The following is a 15599-nucleotide window of genomic DNA, read 5'->3' on the forward strand; positions in this document are numbered from 1 at the left end:
ATGAAAATAAGTGACGAGACGAGCACGACGTTCAGCTGATGGTAACTGATATGCCTTGCCCATTACAATACAGTGCCGCTCAGGATTCTTGAAAAACCCTGATTCTAAGCGGCACTATAATTGTGCTCGTCACCTTAAGACATAAGATGTTAAGTCTCATTAATTCTCAGTAATTTCCCTAGCTAGCTTCAGACCAAAACACAGTAATGATTACACATTACTGCTTCACGGCAGAAATAGGCGCCGTTGTGGTATCCAAAATCTAGCCGCCATCCTGTGGAAAGGAGCCTTCCATTGGTCTCCTCTCTTTACTTAAAAAAATAAAATTTTTACTTTATCACTCTGTTACTTAACGACCCATCATATTCTCGAATGTTCTCAAACACTCCATGTAGTAGATAGTAACAATAAAAAATAAAATAGTGTTTTGTAAACAAACAGCTAGGTATAACAAGGTCGAGATTTCTTTACGCCGGTAATTATTGTAACCATCGAATAATTCAGTATCCGCAGTTATATAAAATATCTGAATTTGCCTGTTTCCACTATATGTATTCTTATCTGTCTTAATCATGATACTTATAATTCCTTTGAGTCCATCCGATCTGATCATGGAATTAATACTACATGCAGTAAATTTACGAAAACATTCACCCATCTTTTCTACCAAACATCTTTAACATTATATCCATTAACATGTAAAAAGTAAAATACATTCTAAATTCAGAGGTCTTGTATAAGCAAACTACAATTACCTTACAAAGTATTTCTCTCTCGCTAATGCTAGAGACAAATGCTGCATTCTGTTACAACATTCCTGTTCTAACCGGAAATTTCCACTGTCAACTGAAAACAATAGTATAAAATTTGTTAGCAGCTTCGCACGAATGAAATGCATTACGTCGCACGATTTCTGTGAGGATCACTCGATTGTGGAAAATTATTAGTGTGGAATTTGAAAATCGAGGTGTCTTTCATTGATTGCCACGGAGATTAATGCCAGACTTTCTTCTCCAAAGTAGTCCTAGACAATAATAGTAAAGCTATTTTTTACGATCCGTTTTCATACGGGTATCTATGTTTAATTGTATCTGGTATGTCTTTGCTATTCCTACCCAGTGTTTATGTATTTTCTATCAGTGGAAACTTAGCTGATGTATGTTTTTTGTATATTAGTATTATATAAGTACTATTACATTATATATAATTAAACAAAGCTACTTTAGGGCCTTCATGCAAAAGAAGTCAGGGCAATTTCTAAACTAATCCGACAATCTGCAAAACGGTATTGAAACGCTTTGATTTTAAACATACCGTCATTGAGACACTGTTTTTATTTATGAAAATACGGGACGAGACTAGCAGGACGTTCAGATGATGGTAATTGATACACGCCCTGCCAGTTACAATGCAGTGCCGCTCAGGATTCTTAAAAAGCCTAAAATTCTGAGCGGCACTACAATTGCGCTCGTCACCTTGAGACATAAGATGTTAAGTCTCATTTTCCCAGTAATTTCACTAGCTTTGGCGCCCTTCAGACCGAAACACAGTAATGTTTATACATTACTGCTTCACGGCAGAAATAGGCACCGTTGTGGTACCCATAATATCCATATTCTCATCATCGGTAATTCTAAGACTGTTTCAAATTACTGCTGGCAAGGAAACGTTTATCTATTAATATAAGTCGTAAGGTCGAATTTCAGTTATTTTAATAACAATAAGCTTACAAATATTAACAATAGGCCTGGCTTAAACGATGGCGTATACACTGACTAGCTTAAGATATTCTCATTTCATTTCATTCATTCATCATTCATTTCATTCCATTCATTCATTCATCATTCATCATTCATCATTCATTTCATTTCATTTCATTCATTCATCATTCATTTCATTTCATTTCATTCATTCATCATTTCATTTCATTTCATTTCATTCATTCATCATTCATTTCATTTCATTTCATTCATTCATCATTCATTTCATTTCATTTCATTTCATTTCATTTCATTTCATTTCATTTCATTTCATTTCATTTCATTTCATTTCATTTCATTTCATTTCATTTCATTTCATTTCATTTCATTTCATTTCATTTCATTTCATTTCATTTCATTTCATTTCATTTCATTTCATTTCATTTCATTTCATTTCATTTCATTTCATTTCATTTCATTTCATTTCATTTCATTTCATTTCATTTCATTTCATTTCATTTCATTTCATTTCATTTCATTTCATTTCATTTCATTTCATTTCATTTCATTTCATTTCATTTCATTTCATTTCATTTCATTTCATTTCATTTCATTTCATTTCATTTCATTTCATTTCATTTCATTTCATTTCATTTCATTTCATTTCATTTCATTTCATTTCATTTCATTTCATTTCATTTCATTTCATTTCATTTCATTTCATTTCATTTCATTTCATTTCATTTCATTTCATTTCATTTCATTTCATTTCATTTCATTTCATTTCATTTCATTTCATTTCATTTCATTTCATTTCATTTCATTTCATTTCATTTCATTTCATTTCATTTCATTTCATTTCATTTCATTTCATTTCATTTCATTTCATTTCATTTCATTTCATTTCATTTCATTTCATTTCATTTCATTTCATTTCATTTCATTTCATTTCATTTCATTTCATTTCATTTCATTTCATTTCATTTCATTTCATTTCATTTCATTTCATTTCATTTCATTTCATTTCATTTCATTTCATTTCATTCATTTAATTTCATTCATTTAATTTCATTCATTTAATTTCATTCATTTAATTTCATTCATTTTCATTCATTCATAACTCTTGAGAGTAAGATAGATATATCAGAAACCCTAGTTATTTTGGACGCGATACAAAATACAACGATATAAGAATGAACGGAGTATTATTAAAATACTATTACAACCAGCCAAAAATTTGAATCACTGAATACATTTGGTAAAATTAATTGAAATTTTTAGCTAAAAGTTTTTGTTAAAAGCGTAATCTATCGTTTCGATTGGTGGGAAATAAATCATATATCTTTACACAAGGCTGGAAACGCTCCTGTGTTTCCTCTGGTACTGCGAGATAATTTTGGCGGTAGTGATCACTTTACATCATATTACTCGTACACTCGTTTGCCCTCCGCTTCCATAAAAAGTCGCTGGTTCGAGTCCCGCATCGTTCATAAATTTTATTTGTGTAATTAATCCCACAAGTGAGGGTTATCACTTTAAAAGAAAAACATAACAATTGTTTAGATTTGCCAGAGCGACATCTCAAGTAAATTTCCTAATAAGTTAGCTCAGTTGGCAGAGCACTGGCACGGAAAGCCAGAGGTCGTGGGTTCTAGTCCCGCATCGTTCATAAAATTTGTTTTCAAATTTTATTTGTGTAAAAGAAAAATATTGATACAAAGAGAAAACAGATTTCTTCAGTTGTCTTTACAAAAATCACTTTAATATTGGTATTGTTTTATTGTCATTAACAATGCATTATTGCGACCAAAGCAATAGAAATATTTAAAATTACTATTATTAAAAAATCTTATTGTATGTGAGAAATAAACAAAAATTGTTTTTTTATCAAGAAATACTGATTTTTTCAACAGGATTTCTAAAAATCACTTTCATGTTGGTATTTTATATAATATATTGAATCGACTCGGTACAATTCTACATAATAATCCAGTGTAATCTAAAATTAAAATATATCAGCAGGACGAAATAACAAATGATTTTAGTAATTTTATAAGTGCTATTAAAAGCGCAGATAAAAACCATTTGATTTATCTCTTCAGACAGAAATAATTGGCTTCTTATCGTTAGATCTTCTGAGCAACGCGGAATATTCAAGGAATTTTTAACCAGAGGTATTTTAACGGAACGAGATGTGCTTTATAAGAAAAGTGCAACTTACCCCACGAGATTAGATTCGCTTTTTCGTAGAGTGTTTGCAGTAGATCGTCTTTCATCGCTTTGTTTAAGCTTAAGAATAAAACTGAAAATAATAATTTGTACTGTAATTTAATTGATAATTGGGTATTTTAATGAAATTTTCTGAAGTGGATTGGGTTTATTTTTAACCTACTTAAAAATGGAGGAGGTTATCTGGTCGGTGTTAGCTAAGATAGGATTGTATCAACATCCATAGCTATAGGTAAGATGTGCTTGAGTCGCACGCGCGACGTGAGGAGGCGAAAGGCGAGAGCGTTACCGCGGCGGGAGGATACCTATTCCAAAAATGACAATAATCGTAACTAGAATTAGCTAAATTAATTAGATTGTATATAAATACGCAATTATTTTTATACTTTTTAGTGCATATTATATCTATTGTTTTGGAATAGTGGTTTTGAAGTTGTTTTTTTGTTAGGTTTTTTTAATGTTGCGTTAGTACCCACAAGAATATCCTCTGATGAAACTTTTACATCTTATTAAACGTTAACATCAGCTATCACCCATTCGAAAATATTTCTTCAGGCCTGAGAAGTATGGTTCAAGAAACCGTAAAGTTTGAGTCGTAAATAAGTAAAACAAAACCTGGGGGCGCTCACTTATTTTACTTATAAGTAACCTTTTCCAAGCAAACTGTTTTAGCAATTATTTTAAGTATCATCATCATCATCAGCCGGAAGACGTCCACTGCTGGACAAAGGCCTCCCTCAAAGATTTATACGACGATCGGTCCAGCGCTGCCTTCATCCAACGTATATCTTGACCAGATCGTCAGCCCATCTTGTTGGGGGCCTACCACCTACATCTTCCGTTACGTGGTCGCCATTCGAGGACTTTACTGCCCCAACGGTCATCTATCCGTCGAACTATGTGCCCTGCCCACTGCCATTTCAGTTTCGCAATCATTTGGGCTATATCGGTGACTATATATATATAAGTTTTTATATTTTATATTATATACTACACTTAAAATATTATGTCAAATGAATAAACTAAAGGCCCTTAACTTATTGCTTTTATTATTACATCGCTCACAGCGTAACAAATTGTGTTTTAATATGCAATAAGTGACATTATTGAAAAGCGCTGACGCTAAAAATAACGATAAAATTAAACGATAGCTGAACGTAAATGAGCACAATTGATTAATGTGATGTTGAACGTTTTATCAAATTAATGAAAATGTTCCAGAAAATTCCATGCATGTTTAGAGAATGACACAATAAAATTACAGTAGTATGATGATTTTTTATGGCTTCCATTAAATTAATATTTTTATAATATAATACTAGCTGACCCAACAAACGTTGTATTGCGATGTCAAGTAATAAAAAAAAATCCAACAATTAAAATTTTGGGGTATAAAAAATACTGGCGACCGATTCTCAGAACTACCAAATATATCGTACCTACATTAAATTTTATAGTATGTACTTCAATAATTATTATATTCGATTGCCATCTTGCAATCCTATTGTAGATCTGGGATGTAACAGAATAATATTATAAAAATTGCCATACAAAAATAGGTGTTGATTGTAGATAGGTGAAAATTTAAAGTTGTATGTATTTTTTAATGTTGAATCATAATAAAATAAAAAATAAATAAAAAAAAATATATTAAGGGCGACATAGCCGCATAGGGCAGGGCACATAGTTCGACGGACAGATGGCCGGTGGGGCAGAAAAGTCCTCGAATGGCGACCACGTACCGGAAGACGCAGTGTTGGCAGGCCCTCCACAAGATGAACCAACGATCTGGTAACTACTACTACTTCAACTACTTGCACACGACACCGACGACAAGAAACTATTTGTAATCCCGTTAAAACAGACGAAACATACATACTCGTATTTGATAAGATATATTTTGATCTTTCTTTTGTTCATCGCGAACAGAAAGTCTTGCACGTGTTGACACTCAAAAAATACAGACAGTCCATAAGAGGCGGAGATTTGAAGTATCAAATCTGTAGTGGAATTCAAATTCACTTCCAGTTTTTGAAGTCAGTGAAAAATGGTTTAGATTTAAATCATATGTATATTATTGTCACAAACGCACTTAATAACTTCTTTAAAAAACGCGAGTCCTACACATATAAATAAAATACTAGGATTCAAGAGACCCTCTGTCACTGCAAAGATCACGAAGCGTCGGGTTTAATAAAATAATAATAAAAATGTAACTTTTACGCTAAAACTCAATATAAAAAAAACTCACTCACTCCTCACGTGGCGCGTGAGACTCAAGCACATCTCACCTATAACTATGTATGTAGTTACAAACCTACCTTAGCTGACACCGACTTCAAAAATAACAATAATCGTAATTAGAATTAGATTGTATAAAAATACGCAATTATTTTTATACTTTTTAGTGAATATTATATCTATTGTTATGGAATAGTGTTTTTGAAGTCGGTTTTATACTTATTTTTTTTTTTGATTTTTAGTGAATCTGAAGTACCTACACTATATAACAATTTGTCTTAATTTGTGTGGATCTACTAAATTTTACAATGCAGCAATGAACGTAGGCGCATTGCAATTTGATTAGATTAGAAAGAAACCGTATATAGAATCTCCTCCTTGTTTGAAGTCTGTTAAAAATACAGTTACAGTTATACGCTTTTTAATCCTTTAAAAAGTATTTTATTTAAACACATCTTAATTAAAGATTAACCCACTTACTTGTTATTACGATGACGGACAAAAAGAAATACCACATATAATGATTTTTATTATTCTTAGCCCTTATCTTCGAGCATGTTTTATTTTTTTTCCTATTAGGATACTCATTGTTCAGATATTCCCAGATATTCTCTCGTATTTGGTGCGACGACTTAAATTGCCTCGCCGGTGTATAAATACGTGGCGTACGACGTTCTCTTCCTGCTGAAATATGGAGTAAATGGTCCACGGTTACCTGAGCTCTGTAATTTACTTAGTCTGTGTGGGATTGTGCTTAATTAATGTCAGAAAGTTTTAGCCTCGCCGTGTACGGAGCGCATTTTGTGACAAAACCGTCTGCTGGAAGCTTTTAAACGTGGTCTCTAAAAAGATTTACTATATCCACAAGGACCTCGAAATATGAGATAAATGTAATTTTAGAGTTTTGAAATTTGTAGTGCCTTTTAACTTTTTGTATGATTTGTTTTACTTTTCTTTTTATGGAAAAGGAGGACAAACGAGCGTACGGGTCACCTGGTGTTAAGTGATCTCCGACGCCCACGTTCTCTTGCAACACCACAGGAATCACAGGAACTGTTACCGCACTTTAAGGATGGTGTATTGGCACTAATTAGTAGCTTTTTTACTGCAAATTGCTGTGCTCGGAGCTATTTTGACTGGCTATCTGAAGGAATGAGACTACAGCTATACATAACGTTTTGGTAAACTCAATGACAGATCTCACTTAAGATGTAGAATAGGGCCAGGTCAACATAATATAATCACAGAAGGTTGTATAGAAGAAAAAGGTGTCTGGCTTTCATTAGCCGTCTTTATGTCAAGACATCTTTGGGGGAGGCCTTTGCCCGCGTGGACTTATATGTACGTACCCAGACGTGGAAAAGTATGAATTATTTTCAGCGGACTGAAGGAACCCGCAATCAGCTAACTGTGAATTTTTTAGATTTAAGATAATTGAGACTTAAATAAATAACTTATTGCCGAGTATTATCAAATTAAAAAAAATATATTAACTAACAGTATAATCGAACCCGGGACCTTTAACGTAGAGGTTAGGTCTTAAACATAACCACTAAGTTATGACGTCAAATTAAATGATTATTTAATTTGATGACGTCATAGCAATATAAAGATGTTTGCATTCTCTTTGTAAGATTTAATCTGTTGTTGACCATGAACTGTATGGAACATTGATTACTAAGCAATCGTGTCTGTCACTAATTTGACCTAAAAAGCGACGATATGCTTGTAATTGCATTTCTAATTAAGTTTCACCTGCCTGTAGTAAATGACGAAAGTTAAAACGTATTTTTACACGCATTTTATTAGCTTCACCTGTATGTACGTTTGTTTGTAACCGAATCATTTAGGCGCGATTTCGACCCACTTTAAACGACCAGATTTCGTTCAGACTTCGTAGATTTATCGAGGACCGATGACAATACATTAATTTGATAAAATTATTCTATTTTTCAATTAGTAAAATAAGATTTTTGTTAATTTATATAATTTTTTCATCTATCGTCGATGAGGCAGGAATTGATGTTCATTTTAAATTTCAACCGTTATCTTTTCGACCAAAGCGTGTCTTTTTGTTTTTTTTTTTTTTTTAACTTTTTTTATTATACTCATTTAATACGTGGAATATCTTTGAAGAACTTCGATTTTAAGCCAATAATATTTTTTTCATTGAATAAATATTTGCGTTGTGTTCTACAAATAATATCGAAGCCAAAAAAGTAGTTTATAGAACTTTTGTCTGTATGTATCGGGTAGACTGAAAAACCAATTTTATAGATATAATTAAAAGTAGATGTTATCACGCTAGCTGGCTTAGAATTTGTGCTATTTTTTAGTTTCCACTCAGGCGACTTCGCGGGCAGCAGCTAGTTGCATAGTAAGAGGCCAATTGACAGTGGAATTATATGAGAAGTAATTTTATTCCAGTAAATTCCCGATTGGCAGAAGAGTTACATCAATAAATTAAGATGGGAAAAATACACCACTAACAACCCTAAGCAGCTTATCTTTAATCTGTGGCATCTGGCATCCTGTGCAAAGGAGCCTCCCACTGGTAAAATATGATCACATAAAACTAATTAAATCGTTTGCCAGTTAAAAACATCAAAAAACCATGTCCTATCCATCACTAAGTTAAATAGCTCTCATGAAATTCGGAGTGAAATAAATTCTCCGTCTACTGATCTTATATGCCGTTAAAGATTTGAGAGCACTTACGCCGTCCTACTTCCTATTCTGTTCTACTTAACTAGCTGTACACTAGACACTTACTTTTAGTGGGACGAATCTAATATTTATAATATATTCCCTTACTTAAATGCCTGCCTTTAGTATAGTGCCCTTTAGTGTATAAATACTTCTAGTCTAGATAGATCTATCACACAGACTATGACAGCTGTGAAAACGTCGAAAAAGTTTAAAACTCACCTCTTTTTTGAGCAATGCACGCAAAAATTCAAATTCAAATATTTTTATTCAAAATAGGAAGTGACATCACTTATTTAAAGTCAAAAAACTACCACCCATTCCAAAATGAATGCCTCGGGCGCAACAAACTCAGCGGGCTTTTTTTTTTCATCGAATAAATATGTTTACAAAGTAATATTGTACAATTAAACTTATTATTTAATAGCCTGAGGGCGGTTACCCCATTCCCAATCTGTGGTATCATTAAGAAAGTCATTTATGTTATAGTAACCTTTACCACACAAACGTTTTTTAACAATTCTTTTGAATAACGTAATACTTTTGTTTTGAACATTTTCTGGGATCCTGTTGTAAAAGCATATACATCGCCCCACAAAAGACTTACTAACTCGACTTAGCCGAGTAGAAGGCATCATCAGTTTATGTCTGTTCCTGGTGTTAGCATTATGGCTATGACAGTTTCTGGCAAATTCACTTATGTGCCTATGAACATACATTACGTTATCAAGAATATATTTAGAAGCAACAGTCAAGATGTTAATTTCTTTGAATTTTGCTCTCAATGATTCTTTAGGACCTAGGTTATAAATAGCGTGAATAGCCTTCTTCTGCAGCACAAATATTGTATTGATATCGGCAGCGTTGCCCCATAGCAATATACCATAGGACATAATACTATGGAAATAACTAAAGTATACTAGTCGCGCCGTATCTATGTCGGTTAATCGTCTAATATTTTTAACCGCGTATGCTGCAGAACTAAGTCTGTTCGCCAATCCTTCAATATGGGGGCCCCATTTTAATTTGGAATCTATGTAGCTAACTAACACAAAGTATCAAATTGCGAGTGGAAGACGTACTTGTCACACTTAACTAATATACCTGGTCTGTTTTTATCGTTTGTCTAACACTAAGAGACTCTATCTAGACGTATAAACTATCTGTGGTACTTCTATATTAATGAACCTAAAGAAACTACATTTTAAGTTGTTGTGGTTAAGTAAATCTAGTTTGTGCCATGCCAATGTGATGCCAAATGTCCAATGCCCACAATTTTTTCCTCTTGACCGTTATTAATACGACGATTTTAACAACTGTTTGAGGATTATCCATTTCAGCCGGAAGAGGTCCACTGCTGGACAAATTACTCCCCTTAATACGATCGGTGCTGCGCTGCCCTCATCCAACATACTCCGGCGATCTTGACCAGATCGTCGGTCCACCTTGTGGGGATCTACCAACAGTACGTCTTCCGGTACGTCTGCCCCAACGGCCGTCGAAGATTATAACATTAGATAATATCTTTAATCTTTATCCTATTATATATATACATGGGGCACACTAAAAGTTTTGCACTTCTAGCTAATCAGAACTATTCGAATTTCGAATGTTATATTTTTTGAAACGTTGCAACCTTCTTAGTAATAAAAAAATTGTCAAAATTTGCGGGAAATCATTTGTCATTTTCTTTTATCACACAGCTTAGTTCTACGTACGCAGCGAAAACGGAATTAAGTCAAAAAGATTTAGAGCGATGATTTTTTATAATTTTAAAAATTATCTCTCTCCGCAAGACTGTGCCGCTCGTCTACAAAATGCTTTTGGGAGAGAAGCACCTTGCTTGAGCACCGTGAGGCGTTGGTTTGCTGAATTTGAGAGAGGTCGGGTTTCTTCACATAACGAATTTCGTGAAGGGCGGCCTTCAACTTCCGTCAACGAAAATAATGTGGCTACTGTTAAGCGGCTATTTGAAGAAAACCCGCGGATTACCTATGAGATAATACTATTTTTGTTTAATTTTTTTTCTAAATAAAAAATGTAGTTTTCTCAAAATGATTAATAAAATACTTGAAACGTTGAAGCCAGTTATTAAATAAAAAATGCACTTTGTCCATGGGAAAATTCCTCACTACCAATGTTTGTTCTATTTATAAAATATTATCTATGAATTTTGTTCTCTTTGTCACGCCACTTTATTTTAGTATCCACAAGAATATCAAAGAGGATATAAATTCTACGCCCTAGTAAAAATTTAAATTTAGTATGAATCGTGCAGTGAATTGACATAAGTTTGAAGAGCCTGTACTATGGATACAAGACAAAGATATATTTATTACAATATACTTAAATAAACATACATATAAACATCCATGAATTGGATACAAACATCCATATTCATCATACAAAAGGTTGCACCTACCGGGATACGAACCCGGGACCTCTAGCTCAGTAGGCAAAGTTACTGACCTCTGGTCTATATGGGTCGTATGGGCTACATTTGCTTAAAACGTAGTGGATTTCGGCGTCCTCCGTTTTCTACAAGATTATAGTGGTCATCTGTCAATCTATCAATAACTACACGTATCATAGAGAGAGAGTTTCGCTAGGCTGAAGAATATTTAACACAGATTGGGGCGAAAATGAAAAAAAGAATTCAATATAAGAACGACGCGATCCAAATTTAAACGCAATGTTATTGTTTTTTTAATAATTGTAGGTAATAGTTGTAGTATATTATGTCAGGAGTAGGTAAGTATATTTAAATATAAATAAATATATGAATTAAATTGGAGTGTTTTCTTGTTATAGCAATAAAACAGTTTACGTGATATCTTTAGCAGAAAAGAATTTGTTTTTAATTTTTGTTTGTGTCCGTTCGTACCGGCCTGTCTCTGAATCATGATATAAGCATCATGTTAAGCTACACACTATTTCAAAAAGTGAATTAGGGTTCCTCGTAAATAACGACAACACATAAAAAGTTTAAAACATCTCATTCATTGATCATATTGCATCAATATAAATCCTCGGCTGAACCCCTCTAAGCTGAACCTTTTTTTAAAATAGAAATTCGAACATATTGATTAAGGATTTGACTATACACTCATTTTCATTAAATTCTATTCAACATTTTATAATTTCATTCTAGTTAAAATTACTAAACGCACAGATAGATATAATTAAAAAAAATGGAACTGTATCAGTATCACAAATATCTAAAAAACCAGTCCAGAGCGTGTTGGACTCACACATGATGACATTTTTAATATTTTCGTAAAAAAATATTTACTGACGTGACCATTTCGTTAATCGCCATCTTGTTTTTATAAAATTTTGTTGTTTTAAAATGGCGTAGCAATTACACACTCTGTCAACGACTTGCATCCATGGTCATGAAATAAATTAAAAAAAACTCTGTCAACATTTCACATACTAACAATAATTTATGAGACCAGTGTCTCAGACAGACAGGTAGTGTTTAAATTCTCTTTGCTGGACAGATGGATATACATCGATCACGAAGCTCTAACAACTAGAACCACAGAGACGGCCCTTATATATAATAATATAGAAAGTGTACACAAAAATGGCTTAGATTTACAATTATTATTGGTCCCAGTACGTTATGCTGCTCTAGCACATTTTAAAACATATTATTTTCTAATACTTATTGCGCACCGTCAGAGTAAAATTTTTCCGTTTGTAACAAAATATTTGGCTGTCCGCGTCGGGTCCGCTATTCACTTATATAATATAATTTATAAGAACTTATTCATTTAGTACATACACAAATAAAAAACTGATAGATTCAAAAAATACATCCCCTTTTATAAAAGGGCCGTTAAAAAAAGCACTTAAGGTGACGTAATATATTTTTTTTACCTGCGGAACACCAAGGGGGATTTACATTTCGCTCCGATATATCGCTTGAAAGACTGTCGAATGATTTCTTAAATGCACTTCTTGTTAACATAACCATTATTAAATTATTTTTATTAATGTAATATTTATCAAGCAAAACATTAAAATAATTTTTTTATGACATAGCGTGGCCATTTAGATATAGATAATTTTTCTCCATTTGCCGCCATTATTTTTCTTATCAAATAAAATATATATGGCAAAGGTACTTCTTATTCGGCCAATGTTGCTATTTTTTATTGATATTGAAACATAATAAAGAAAACAAAGAACAGAAAAAAAAAAAATTAAAAACGTGTTATTTTATTTATTTTAAAGAGAGATGTGTTATTCATTTATTTAATTCTCAGAGATCTCCATATATATTAGTAAATGTATGAAGTATGTACGTAACATACAAATATTAATTGATATCAATTGGTATAAAGTATAATAAACATTAATTTATAGTGACAATTTCAAATACACAGCTCTCAATTCTCGTAGTGTTTGTTTTTATTTCATGTAATAATATTAAGTATTGTAAATACAGTTTTGTTTTGAACAGTACAGTACTTTTCAACCTAAAATAAATAATCTACTTTTACATTAACCCACTAACCTGGCATTGACTCAACAATATAAAACTGTAATAATTGTTTAGTACTGCCTGTTAGAATGTTAAAATCAGAATTTCATGGCGAAGGTTATAAACGGGATCCAAATATTGAAACGGAACAGTTTTTTAAGCATGGCCGTCGCTGTTGTTGTGTTATTTATTTTTTCCGAAGCTTTCGCCCAAGATCAGGCACTTAGTACAGCCTCCCCTCAATCCCCCCCTATGCCGTTCTTGGATTTATTCACTGGAGCTTCCAACTATTATCCCGATATAAGAAAAACATATTCCGATCCCAGTTATTACCATGGTTCGTGCCAAAAGACAGATGCGCTCTCGTCGCTCGCTAGTGTTTTAGGAAGTGCTGCCAAAATAATGCTTTCAGCAACTGTCATAGCAATATTAAAACTCCTTGGTGCCAAACTTTTGTTTCTACCGTTAAGTGTTATGGTGTTCGCGAAATTGGGTTTGAAAGCTATTTTAATGTGGCCTGTTATTTCTAAAATGATAAAATACTTCAAGAAGAAGAAAAAGAAAAGCAAATCAAGGATTATAATGGATTGTTCTGAGAGACTCGCGTGTGTTATTCAAAGGTCGTATAAGAGCAGTTGGGGAAGCAATTTCGGTGCAGCTGTAACCTTTTCGTTGATTGAGGATGTAGACGAAGACAGTAATATTGCGAAAATATTGTTAAGCATTTTAGCCGGGGACAAGGTCGCGAAATGTATGTCACTGGACTGCAACGCCGGAATCGATATAAGCTGACACATAAATAAAACTTAACTACGCGTATCCACCGTATGCTTTTTTATTATTTACATCTTTTTTCAAAGTAGATAAGTCTTAATATTTCTTCTTTTGAATAAATATGTTCATGACAACGAATTGATTTGTTCATCCATATACATTTTCTTGATCATGTCGTTAATGAGTATTTTAACAGACTTTAAAAAAGGAGGAGGTTCTCAATTCGTCGGTGTTATTTTTTATTTCCTTTTATTTCTTTAAAGCGATGTGTTTTATTAACACATTTACTAGAATTTATTGTAAGCAATAAACAAGGTGTCAAACTTTAAGACGTATGTTAAGTATTAGTTGTTTCTCGACGTACAAACGTACATACATGTAGATATATATTATAATAAGAAATTTTGTTTACATTGTAATTAAAACTGTGTCAAATTGTTGCATATATCTCATTAGAACTTTCATCTTTTATTTCATTTTAATAGTAGTTGTCATAAAGTTAACATGGATATCTTACGTACTCTAAGAGTTTTTGTGATATTCTGCAGTCTGTTCACTATTTGTACAAATGGCGATTCCGGACACGTGCCACCAGCTCAAATGCGTGAGTCTGCAAATCATCCACAAGCGTCAATATTTCCCAACACAATTTACTATCCCAATGGAATACCACCAGAAATACAAGCGAAATTAGCATACAATACGGAACCAGAGGACAGTAAGTCATACAACTTCTATGATCTGTATAACTACTTGAATGAAATTCCTGATCATGAAAGACAAGAATCTAGGTCTGCAAAGACTATCGATGGATTTTCCAAGCAAATTGTGAAGCCTTTATTTGATTATCCAAAAACTAAACTACCTCCGTGGCCAGTCAATAGTTACGATGACTCATCTGTGTTAATGCCAGCTTTGCCACCAGTATCGAAACCCTGGACGCCAAAATTTAGCAGCATTCTTGATCCTTCAAGTTCTCCAATCAAATTGGGAAGTTTGCTGCCTCTCATTCTAGGTATTTTTGGAGGATCAGGCGGTGGCATCAAGGATATGCTCGTAAGTGGCATATTAAAACCTTTGTTGCTAAAGAAGAACGCCTTGAAACCATTAATTGCTAAGTTAGCAATACCAGTCGTGGCTTTGATACTGGTGAATGTAGAGATACTTGCCGTTGTTTGGTGGATGTGGGAAGAATGTCCTAGTGCACCATCCAGTACAGTTCCAGTTCAGAATGATCAAATGCCACAACCTCTTGGATCACCGCTATCATCATTTACCCAACCTGTCAGTAACTACAGCACTTACTGAAGCATATTCAGTGTTAAAAGTCCCAGTTTCATTGTGTTTTGCGTACTGTTGTGAATTTAATGAGGAACATTTGATAATTTAGTATTGTTATTAGGTGTAAGTGTTCGTTGTAAGTATAATGTTAAATAAATGATAATAATTTGCTTATG

General features: G+C 33.1%; 2 protein-coding genes across 3 annotated transcripts in view; one reads left to right on the forward strand and one right to left on the reverse strand.

The window, feature by feature from the left end:
* LOC126969583 (sun domain-containing protein 1-like) overlaps positions 1-12922 on the reverse strand; it is a 28370-nt gene extending 15448 nt beyond the window's left edge. Inside the window, exons 1-4 of one of the 2 annotated variants that reach the window (XM_050815120.1) lie at positions 12762-12922; positions 6651-6851; positions 3922-4002; positions 756-846 (exon numbers count right to left, since the gene is read on the reverse strand). In XM_050815120.1, the coding sequence (XP_050671077.1) occupies positions 756-846; positions 3922-4002; positions 6651-6851; positions 12762-12858 (470 nt within the window). In that variant the 5' untranslated portion in view covers positions 12859-12922. Of the gene's footprint in view, positions 1-755; positions 847-3921; positions 4003-6650; positions 6855-12761 lie in introns of both variants that reach the window. The other variant, XM_050815119.1, reaches the window with a different exon arrangement.
* Positions 12923-13530: 608 nt separating this feature from the next.
* Positions 13531-14160, forward strand: LOC126969606 (uncharacterized). The gene has a single exon (XM_050815152.1). It carries the CDS (start codon positions 13531-13533, stop codon positions 14158-14160), a length of 630 nt encoding a protein of 209 aa, XP_050671109.1.
* The last annotated feature ends 1439 nt before the right edge of the window (positions 14161-15599 follow it).

Source organism: Leptidea sinapis, chromosome 18, assembly GCF_905404315.1.
Source record: "Leptidea sinapis chromosome 18, ilLepSina1.1, whole genome shotgun sequence".
In the NCBI taxonomy this organism is placed as follows: Eukaryota; Metazoa; Arthropoda; class Insecta; order Lepidoptera; family Pieridae; genus Leptidea; species Leptidea sinapis.

Bases quoted from the DNA above. Each gene is read 5' to 3' on its own strand.
- LOC126969606 (XM_050815152.1), top strand. From the start codon at position 13,531: ATGGCCGTCGCTGTTGTTGTGTTATTTATTTTTTCCGAAGCTTTCGCC.